We start from the raw sequence: 11,622 nt of genomic DNA, 5'->3' as shown, positions 1-11,622 counted from the left end.
ATTGAAACTTAGAGATTTGAACAATCTTTTTCTTATCTTCTCTTTATTTTCGACATCAAGAATGTCACTCCTAGGGATTGGAATGCTTGAAACACGATGAGACATGAACTGAAGGAATTGGTAGGGCCCCTAAAGTGAGGATGGCTGATGTACGACATATGAGGCCCAACGACTAATACGGATAGTAGGAGCGAAATGGATATTATTGAGATGTGAAATGGTGGATGTTGGCCACTAACAGAACCAGCTACAGAAAAAAATTTCATGGTCGTTTTTATTCCGGCAGGAAATAAACCACTGATAAGCAAAAACGGAAATTGACGCTTGTACTTTTATTTGTAAGGTGATTTTTAAATCTAAATTCATAATTTTGTCATTTTCTGTCTTCGCTGCCTTGAATGGATCTGGAAAAGCTGAAATGGAGTGGAGTAATATTTTTATTTATTCGTACTTTCTTAAAAACAAACATTTTTCTAGTCTTTTCGAGCTATTAGAGCTGCTGAAAGTAGTTGCATTTTCCTTTCCACTTCCCTCTCAGAAAAAAATGCTCACTGTTATACAGATCCGCCATTACCATTCTTATTCCAAATCTAAAAAGGCGTAGGGGGGGGGGGGGGGGTGGAGGACCCTTTTCTACGTTTCGCTGCATGTCTACGGACGTCTCTTCAGAACTAGCCTTGCGTGGACTACGTGAACCAGCATGATTCTAACACTCTAACTCCACCTCTTCACCATCTAGATCGTTGTCACCTGTTGCTTTCACAGTCTCTATTCGCTTCGAAAGTGCGTCTCACCCATTGGGTGACATGCAGATACTTTCCCCGAAAGCTCTCCGAAGTAGTTAGAATTCCACTACATCTCCCCTTGCTTTCTCGGTGCCCACTCGAAACTGCCCATGTTGATTGTCGACGCCGTGGCACATGCCGGACATTTTGGTCGTGGTAGTAGGGTGGGCGAGAGACTTCGCAAAGTGCGAGGAGTTAACTAGTTGTTTTTGCCTCACGATTAATCGTTGCAATAATCCTTGGCTCATGTGCGTTGATGGTATTCCAAATTATCTCTGTTGCTGTACAAACTCAATCCAGAAAGCGGTTAGGAATTGATCTGGGCCAAGAATGATATCATTTTTTCTGCTCATAAAATCTATCAGTCTAGGAAACATATCTGAAAAATTTACACATAGGAATAAGCGGATTGCTTAGCGTCATTGTTAAAGCAAATAATAAATGAGTAAGAAAACAGCAATGAAATCCTCTTAACAGTTCAACCACGTGACTAAAGAAAATAAAACTCACAAAAGCGAAATCGAATTTACTGCTGAATATCAATTTGAGATTATGAAAAGTAATGATGATAACAAACCTGAAGAGTTGATTGCAATACCCATGCAAACACAATATGGTATGAGTATGCATGGTGAATTTTAACTTGTAATAACTCTAAACAACAAGTTGGTTAGAATTTAAAAGGACGCGAAAAAACCTCCTGTGGTGTCTTAGATAGTTTATTCAGATCTATTCAGAAGTAGAGACTTTCACATGCGGACCTCTATTGGGAAAAAAATGCAAGAAGTCTGGGAAGAGTTGCGTTTTTTACACTCCTATGTGGATTTCTTATGTCTATCTATTTACATTATCTATTTATAATACTACTATACATAAAATCATAATAGAAATTTGCAGAGCGATTGCTTACATCAACAAGAACCTCTGAACCCATTAAAATGTCATCACAAAAAAGTGCCACACTATCTGTTAGACTTATTTTCTGTTTTATTTGCAGAAGAACCGGGAACAGGAAAAAATTCTAACTTAAAGAACTAAATCAAAATCCAGGAGAGGTACAGATTTTCCCAAAGTGGGATGTGCGCTCGGAATAGAGCGACAATTTGAGATAATTGTGGAAGTTGAGAAATATCCTTCCGCAGATTGCGCCAAGGAGAAGCGAGCTGCTGATGATGCTAGATGAACGCAGATTATAGCAAGCGAGTGCAAACCCCGGCGACCATGTGAAATATGGTGAACCTTAACAATCTCTAACAACTCAATGATAAACCTTAGCTCATTTTTAATTCCTCGTCTGCGTTATTCCACACGAAATCTCCCCGATAATCAAACCATTTCTAGTGCACAGGAAGAGAAAAATGACAGTAAATCTTTCTACGTGCGTTTCTTCAGTGTTGGCTATTACTAAGCAAAAAAACGATAATGGACGGTAGCTTGGAAGGAAGTATAGTCTGGTCGAAACGGATTGATTTATTGCGGACTATGGAATGGTGGCTCAGTGGCGCAGTGGCGTTTACAATTGACTGCGAGCGTATCTCGAATTCAAGCTATTGGAAATGACGTTCAGTCTTCAGAAAGAAAACAACCCAGGCCAGTGAAAGACTTCGTGAAGCGTTTTTATCCATAAGGAAGGTACTGAGAGGACTTTCGAAGCTACCATCCAATATGCTTGTTGAGTTTGCTATACAAAGTGTTTACCACGCTCATTCTCATGCGCATATTTAGGACGCTGGATGAGGCCCAACCTCAAGAACAAGATGGATTCCGTCAGGAGATTAGCTGCTTGGACCACATCCAGACCGTGTCGAAGGTCAAAGAGGTTAGCCGGGAATGGCGCCTGCCCCTTGTTCTAACCTTCGTCGACTATGAGAAAGCCTTCGACAGCGTAGAAACGAATGCAGAACTGTCAGCGCTGGTCGATCAAGGTGTGGACGCGTCGTACGTGAGGATATTAGCCAATTGCTACGATCGATGCACCACTAAGATACAGCTTCTCCTCCGCTTTCTCACCATACCCATTGGAAAGGAGGTATGACAAGGCGATACTATATCGCCGAAGCTGTTCACGGCTGCATTGCAAGGATAATGAAATTACTTTCCTGGGAAGGAAGGGGCATACGTGTTGACGGAAGATTTCTCTCGAAGCATCGTTCCGCGAACGACATCGTTCTCTTTTCGAGCAGTACCAATAAAGCAGAGACGATGCTCAAGGAATTGAACGGAGCAGGAAAGAGAATAGAGTGCGAATAAAATGAAAGCAGACAGAATGCATGAAGAACTTCTTTTTTTGCGAAATGGCTAAAAAATGACTTGGATTTTCAATTATTTGCAGAATTCCAAGAAAATCTTATCATTGTAGTATTATCTGAGAGAAAAATTGTAGTCGTACGGGGAATCAACGACAGGAGATGAAGAATTCTAGTTAAATAAAAAAGATCGGTTAATTACTTTGACGGCGGCTCTAATTGCAGAGATAGAATTCTTTTCGAAAATTCAATTTTTCTTGTTTATTCAGGAAGAAACGAGCAAGAAACATGCTCCCCTCTTCCTGAATGAAGAAAGAGAAGCGATGAAATAAGGGATTCATTAGAGATGTGGTCAGTCATGTAGCCATTCGATATAGCACGCGTTGCCGAGGTTACTACGCAGCTACGTGCGCTGTTCTATCTACGACTTAACCCCGAGGATGATTTAGTAATTCACAAGCTATAATTATAGAGACTCCTGTAATAACCGCGATACGATAAGCGATAAGTATCAGTGATTCCGAGTTGCATAAATTAAACACCGCTTGGACCTATAGAAAGGAAGAACATAGAGTAGATGAAGACATGTGTAGGTATCAAAAACGAAAAGCATAAAAAAATTCTTTGAAGAACATGGATATCTGTCTTGTATCAATTGAAAAAAAAACATGCGAAGCAAATTCTCCGGAAGAATGTTGTAGGTTTATGTTCCCTGTCAACCTGCAGAGCACAGAGCTCTTATTTATGGAATATACATAATAATATATTTATTCTGTACTTTGGAACTGAAGTCTGGTTTTAGCTTGATGTCCAGACTTCTTGCGGCTGTCTGCTCCGTTTGCCTTCACTGACCAATGGAAATTAAAAGCAGTGCTAATTTCTATATAAATTTGTTATTTTTCCTAAATAGAATATCCATTTTCCTAACAACGCGTTATTCGTTCTTTTTTTTTCTGAGATTTGATTGCTTTGCCTTACTTTTAGATTTTTAAGTAAGGTTTCAGCGCAATGCACTACATACTTGTCGAAGAGGAGTCATGGAAAGTTTATATCGGGCTATGAGCTCGCAACTTATTGAGACAACACTGATTGTGAAATCTCTTGTATGGGCAACGGTCAAAGAATTTTGCTAAGATTTCTTTATCACGGAACAAAAAATCTTGGGAAGCAAGTCTCAGTTACAGGTGAAACACGATTTTTTCAACGATTGGTGGGCTCTTCACAGAATATAGTTTCGTTTTCTTCCAAGCGAAATTCTCGATCGTTGTTGTTCACCAGCCAATTTCCGTTGGTGCATAGCAGCAGTGGATTATTCCCTGCCACAACCTGCTCACGAGCATTCAATCCACCATCCTGAAAACTTTGGTTTTAACGAGATTATTTTATTTTGCGAGAGATATCCTGATGAACCCATCATTCCAGAAAAACAGCATATTTAGGGCGGGTGCTAATTGTTTCAAGGCACTCCTTTAAAGCTCTGTTTTATGATCGATTCTTGAAAAAGGTAAAAATTGTTGAATGAGCTGGAAGCAAAATATGTTGAACAAAAACTTTGCGCGAATTTAATTTCTTCTGCTATTACCTAAGGAATTACAGCAGTAAGCATTGAATTAAATATGGCTGAGGGTGCTCTTGAGAAAGATCCCCACAGTAGTTTGTTTACCGCATTAAATGCGTAGTTGACTGAAATGTTTCAGTGAAGCAGGTTTTTGAATAATTGTCTGGGAATGGTTAGCAAAGTGATCAAAACTGCTTATGACCAGGGTCGAGCGTGTAGTTGGGAAAGGACCTCCAGAAAACGACGTTTCCTCAGTAGACTCTCCTAAAATTGACCCCTTCATCTCATTCTTACTAGTATGGTCCCTCATATAGCAATGAAAAATTAGATATAGAAGATAGAATTAAAGAAACAAACGAAGGCTTAGTAAATTAATTGAAATAAAATAACAAAATACAGTAAATGCTAGTAAAAAATACTATAATGAATATTAATATTTAGTGCTGCATGTAAGGTAAAAATATATGCTGTAATACAGTGCCGCAGACGGCTCACTACAAGAGATAGAAGTGCCAGCATACATGTACAGGTGTAAGTTGAGAAATGTTCGATCCCTACCAGAATCATTTTTTCCTCGAAATGAAAAAAAAACGGCGGAGAACACGTTTTAAACTCATTTTCACACTATCACGCACTAGTTACACATGACTTCACCTACTGACAATGAAAACGAACGATAGAGGGTTCGGCCTTGAGCTTGATTTTGGCAGAACCGAAAGAAATTACTGAGAAGAACTACTTACCGGGAATTTTTTTAAACTGCAATGATGGCATTACTTGCCGCATTTAGATATGTTTTAGAGGAAATTTTAGCGATTAATATAGGTCATGGTTGGGAATTACTGCTAGGCTGGTCAGATTTAGGTTGAAGTAAACATGAGTAACAGACTGCAGAAGAAACGGAAGAGGACAAGTAAGAGCGCTTTTTCCAGAAGAAGATTACTTCTCCTCAACTAACTTTTGAGAAAACCGAAACCATCTGGAAAAATGAAAAATAATTTCTGAGGGCAAAATTCTTCAAAATCTATTCGAAATCTTTACCTTAAACCGGTTTCGTTTTTGTAAACTACGAACTGAGTTGTTGAACCATGTTAGGAGTCATACAGATTTTGACGCAGAATCAAAAAAATCTGAAATTTCGCACTTTTCCTCGCTGCGAGATTACGGTTGAAATATTCAGTGCCATATTTCCATAGAGCATCAAAGAAAACCCTTGATCGAGGATTTTATTCTCTTTAGGTGTTCTGGTTCTCTCAAAAGCTAGTTGAAAAAAAAACGTGAAAATTCGAGAGAAAATTTTGAATTTTTCTCCACAAAGTTTCAGAAGAACTACGAAAGTTAGAAGCATCATGCTTTGAAGGAATATATACAAAATCATCTCTACAACAGTGCAAAATTGTACTGGATGGAATTCAATTTGAGAGTCATTGTTGAGAAACTCGTGGTGCCTAATTTATCTTTAATTCCGGCCCTAGACGTCCTTTTTTCGCTCAGTAAACTAGTAAGCATCAAAAATGCTTCTCGGATGACAAAAAGAAAATCAGTCGTTGTCGGATGAGAAATATGCTATCTAGACCGACTGATGCTAAATGCAAAAATTCCAATTCTGTCAGGGACCTGACCATCGCCCACACCACACAACAGATCTCGAAGCCTTCGTAGTCGCGCATGAATATGATATCCATAGGAAAATGTCGGGCATAAGCTTATCTGGATCTTTGTCTTCCAAAGATCTCGCTTGTCATCCATTCTTAAGCGAATTTTCGAGGCTACACTTCCACAGCACTGCACAACTTAAACATATTGAATCGATTGTAACAGAGGGGTACCGAAGCAGTGTTCAAGCTATGAAAGAAATGTGGTTTGTCCACTTAGTACTCAATACGAAATTACCACTGGTTAGTTCCATTTCTTTTATATAAAATAACAATACAAAAGTTTGAAACAAGTAGATTTGATGGTTTTGAGGACAAATTGGTTTTTTGGAAGGATTAAAATTCTTAGGTAGCTAATTGCATTTGGAACTATTTGCTCTCCATTTCATTACCTTCTGCCATGTTAATTATAATGCATTATGTTTATTTAAATATTCGACGGTTTGTAATCAAACTGAGAGTTCACTATAAATGCCGGATTCTCACTCGTTTTGATTCCTTCTTTTGATGCCCAATATTTTCCATTTTCTTTGTGAAATTCTTTCAAACAACTCTCTTTAGAGCAAGGCCGCAAGATTTGGCTCAGAACGCACTGTATACTTCATACTCTTTCTTGCGCAATTTATGACTTTTTTATTGCCTTCGCATTCATGATCCTTCCTATTAATTCTAATCGCAATGTCCTTTTATTTAGCATTTTCCCGAACTAGATCCAAACCACAAAGTGTGAAATTGTACCGGCAAAATCCTTCATGCCATCTATTTGTCAAACATTTTGCATCGCTTAACATGTGTTTTTCAACATCGACTATACCCCCCTCTGGTTGAGAAATTCCCAGCGTACGACTGACTCTCCTTATGACGTGACAGCAGGAGTATTCGATGGTACCAAAAGTGCTCGCAAAATTCGCTAGAAAGAGTATTCCTCTGATTTTTAGGACTCAAGGCTACACATAAATGCTTATTCGCTTCCTTCTAATTACGCTGCAGACCAAATGCTATCGTGTTGAGACTTATGGCGAAAAATTGAAATAAACCTCTTGTCTCTTCCTAATGACGAGATGATTGCCTTTCTGGCAACGAATCCTCATAGAACATCCATCAAGGGAATTTCCGGCAGTTATATCGGTGCATGCATTTGGGGTCGTACATATTTCTCTTGGAGGAGGATACGAACATTTGCAGTTCGAAGGAGTTTCGGGAACGGAAACTTAACGAAATGGTAAGAGATTCTGACTTGATATCAGCAGAACGTGCAGCATAAAGCAGTCAAGAACCTCTGATGAGACAAGTCATGCTTTCTATTCGATGTGATCGACGACCGTCATCGAATATCCATTCTCCGTCGCATTGCACGTCTTCTGGATAAACAATCATGCTTGACCCGGACTTCAGTTGTACACTAGACATGCGCTCTTAATAATAGTTAACGAAGAATATCATCTTGAAAGCTGACGAAAAAGGAAGAGTGCTTTCAAACACAAACAAACAAACAGGAGATCGGATCCGGGACACTCAATCACGGAGTAATTGCAGTCGGATGTACCATCGTTCGAACTTCCAATCGAAGGCTCGGAGCACTTGTACTTTTGCGGACAGAGAGAACTGTTCACGACTGACGAACATACTTTGCAACTGGAAGCAGAGTGTGCTTTTGGAGCCTGCCCTGAAATTATATTCAAGAAAATTTTTCGTTGTTTCAACTATCACGACTACATTTGTTATTGTATTTATATGCTGCGTGTTATAGAATATCAACTACTTATTCTGTGATAAAATTTTCGGAGTTTTAGAATTGCAACAGAAAACCCTTATAGCTGAAGTGATGGGAAAGGTCCACTCTACCTATTTATTCTTAATCTTTAAAATAAATACATTTGGTTAAGGTTCACTTCACGAGGAAATGGCCAAAATTATTTACTATCAATTATTTGGAAGTGTTCTTCCTTCGAAATAACGTCAGTCAAGGATACTGCTGACTGGCCACTTGGCAAAGTACAGCACATGATAACACGGATTTTAAAGAACAGCACAGATATGAGGTGAAAACAAGAGGCGCAAGAGATTTCGAGAGATCAAGAATAGTGCATCATACGTAGTTATTTAGCTGTAATTAGTTATGAAGTTGTAGTTATTTCATACTTGAATGTGCATTTTAATAATATGACATAATATTGATATATTCAATATGCAAAACTTGCTTGAGGCATAAGGAGTTTCTATAGGCCGCTCGTAGCAGACGAGGTGGCTGATGAGTTCACCTGTGGGTGCGCGAGGACTCAAGTAGAACCACTGCTGGTTTCTACATTCCAGTCGATGCTGTTGATTGGTGTACAAACTCATAGCAACTAAAAGACGATTTGTTTCAAAAGGTATGGTTAGATCTTGTTTCCCGTCAACGTTTTTATAACAGCAGTAGTGATGCCAGAGCTTTGGGGTGAGATTGGTAGGATGGCATTCATTTCGCAGTAACCATAGTGGATCAAATTGTTTAGAAAAAAGTGCGAGGAAACAACAGTAATTTTCAGTGAAGTGCTTACCAAAGGTATTTGTGCTAGAACTCACTGTTGTTTACAAACTGGCCATTTGCTAGCTGAAATCTGATGAAGTAGTCTGACGGACACATCAGAGAAGCGGTGCAGGTGACTCCAAAGTTGTACACCACTGCCTTCAAAACCTTATCTTTTCGAAAAACACAAAATCATTAAATAGAAAAGTGTTATTATAAAAACTGAGTCAAGTGCTTGTTGTAGTTCGAAACTGGTGCCATATTCCTAGCACTCACATTCGGGTCTAAATAGCACTGTCCCATTGGCGGGCAAAGGGAAGTGTCGTAGAGATCTTGACGGCAATTGCACGCTTGAATTGAGTTGTCGCAAGAAGGTTTATAGGGGAGTGAAGATCAAGACTACTGCTTACCCGGGACTCCCGGGACCCCTGGGCCCCCTGGGACTGTCGCCACACATGCACAATACTTGTGTATTCTTGAAAGAAACAGAAGTGGTAATAACATCTAAATTCGACAATAAATTTTGTATCTTATGATATATTTATTTGATTTAAAGAAATTAGAACTGATTTAAAGAAAAAAGTTCAACACTCATTCAAAACTTCAAGGTAAGAACTAAATAAGTTAGCTACGTATTTGACCCTGTTAAATTCTACGTCGCTGAGACATATGCAAAACGTTGCTTCTGCTGTAGACGTCTTCAGCGAAAACCGCTAGTTTTTTTTTTGCAGGTTCTCAGGACTGAAGTCCATGAAATTAATGTACTAAAACTGCTCTAAGATCTCTAGAAATAAATGCCTCGAAACAAAAATTAAGGTTTCGACACGAAAATTAGTGGAGATAGAGCAGCAAAGAAGGTAGAGAATCCAGCTGGTTTCTGCCCATTACGATGACTTGGGCAGTAAACGAAAGAAAATTCTGCTTCAATGAATGCTCCTCTTACAATTTCGTTAGAGCCGTACTTTCTGCCGATCGTTTCACAAGTGCATCTATCACAACAGTAAAGAATTTTTCCCACAATGATTTATTACTGGTTTCCGCCAGATGGCGACTCTTGGTTCTCGAAGCACGAAATCCTCAACCATCTTAGAAAGAGTCGAACCTACATTTTCCTGCAAAGAAAATTCTACAAACAATCTATACGTGTTGTTTGGCCGCCTATTCTGAAAAAAGAAAAGCTGCGAAAAACCATTATTGATAATCTATACCGTTGTTTCCTACTCCCAAAGAACAGTGTAGTTCCGTTAAGCGCGGATTTGCTAGCCTCCAACCGCACGAATATTTGACTGATTGGAACTCTTCACGCTTGACTTGATATTATATTTTACGACTTTGCTGCAGCTTTTTATAGGATGCCGAATAAATCATAAACGAATAGTGGAGAGCAGTAGAAAGTTTGGGAAGAAAAACACTAGAAAAACTTAGAAGCAAAATTTGAGATAAAAGCTGCACAGGTCGTTATTACTGATCCACACATTTCTAATTGATATAATTCTTTGTCCATTATCTATATAGGAGCTACATGTTGACACAAAATTCGTCTTGTAAACTTTACCCTTCCCTCTGCTTGGTTGTTTCTGAAAGAAATGCACACGTACTTAATTGAGTTGGTGATTTAAACAGCATTTTATCACATTTTATGGATTATAAGGCTCAGATTAAAATATTCCTTCTGTGATTGCGAATAAAACTATCATGAGCCAACTGCATCAGGACGTTCAGAGGACCGCTGATGAGTGAAGGAGAGCAAATGACAGTGACTACGGAATGATCTCCAGGAGCGCATTTAAATCGGCCTTGTTTCGCTTCTTCAATGTACGGAGCAGCGTTAACCCAATGAAATTATCGGCTGGGAAGTGTTCAACACGAATTTCTGATCGGCTAATGGTGCACGTCGGAGGTATCCGGCAGAAAAACCGATAATTGACAACTATCAAAAGGTCACACTCCCAAGAAATATGGATCTCATCTAGCCTCCGCATGTTTATGCACGACCGTTCAAAACGAAGCATTTGTGAATTCGGAGCACTCGTTTCACATTCCAGGAGAGTTCATCCCGAGTAACGTCTTGTTTAAAGGCATTACCCCACGAATCTGAGGTGGTACGGATTTCAAGTGGAGTATTCGTACACGGGATCGTAGACTATGGGGAGAAGGGTGATTTCGTCCATTTCTTCTTAATTGGCGTAAAAAACGGCCCGGACGATACGGCTTCGAGCGATCCGGCGCGCTAGTTTCTACAACGAGTTCGATTGGAGCGCGCCAGCCGTGTGCACGCGCGGCATCTTTCGGGCCCTTTTTTCAGGCAGTTAGGAAGAGATGGACGGAATCGCCCACCTCTCCTTAACCTACTATCCCGATTAAGAATACTCCACCTGAAATCCGTACCACCTCAGATTCGTGGAGTGATGCCTCTAAGCACCCCAAACAATTTTTCTGAATTAGTGCAACTCAAGCAAAGCTTCGGTTTCTTTTCGAATTTATTATTACTGTTAGGTTAATAGTAGATAATGAATAGTAATTTTACACACATTGAGGACAGCAAGACCTATGCATAGGTCGCATTTACTTACACGAAGGAGATGAAATGTAATTACTATCATTATTGGTTATTACGTATTCTACTCAAGCAGAAAAAAATTAGCGAAAAACTACGAAAAAGAAGAGAAAAGAGCTGATGCATTAATATTGCTTCTGGAGACAATATGATCCACGGGTAATCGTATATGCGAGATCAAAAACTGCGTTCGGATGACCTAGCACTAAAAGATGTGCCGTCGCACGTAATCGTCTCAAAACGTCCGTCGTAGCTTCCATAAATCTTTGTCCGATAATTAACAAACGTAGATGAGATTAATTTGCTTGAATA

General features: G+C 39.3%; 3 protein-coding genes across 3 annotated transcripts; 2 read left to right on the top strand and 1 right to left on the bottom strand.

Moving 5' to 3' along the window:
• Window positions 1–920: 920 nt before the first annotated feature.
• Window positions 921–4,164, top strand: RB195_014292 (uncharacterized protein; the record flags this gene model as incomplete). Its single annotated transcript, XM_064204492.1, has 3 exons — window positions 921–949; window positions 2,511–2,604; window positions 4,036–4,164. The coding sequence occupies 3 exons, from the start codon at window positions 921–923 to the stop codon at window positions 4,162–4,164; spliced, it is 252 nt and encodes an 83-aa protein (XP_064060373.1).
• Window positions 2,497–2,820, top strand: RB195_014293 (uncharacterized protein; the record flags this gene model as incomplete). Its single annotated transcript, XM_064204493.1, has 1 exon — window positions 2,497–2,820. The coding sequence occupies one exon, from the start codon at window positions 2,497–2,499 to the stop codon at window positions 2,818–2,820; it is 324 nt and encodes a 107-aa protein (XP_064060374.1).
• A 67-nt stretch (window positions 4,165–4,231) lies between the features above and the next one.
• Window positions 4,232–9,257, bottom strand: RB195_014291 (uncharacterized protein; the record flags this gene model as incomplete). The annotated part of the gene is made up of 8 exons (XM_064204491.1): window positions 4,232–4,384; window positions 7,282–7,454; window positions 7,522–7,646; window positions 7,739–7,910; window positions 8,446–8,592; window positions 8,810–8,912; window positions 9,030–9,103; window positions 9,164–9,257. The coding sequence occupies 8 exons, from the start codon at window positions 9,255–9,257 to the stop codon at window positions 4,232–4,234; spliced, it is 1,041 nt and encodes a 346-aa protein (XP_064060372.1).
• Window positions 9,258–11,622: the final 2,365 nt, after the last annotated feature.

This window comes from Necator americanus, chromosome V, assembly GCF_031761385.1.
Source record: "Necator americanus strain Aroian chromosome V, whole genome shotgun sequence".
NCBI classification, from domain to species: Eukaryota; Metazoa; Nematoda; class Chromadorea; order Rhabditida; family Ancylostomatidae; genus Necator; species Necator americanus.
The sequence above is the reverse complement of the archived record's forward strand: the minus strand, read 5'-3'. Positions and strand labels throughout refer to the sequence as shown.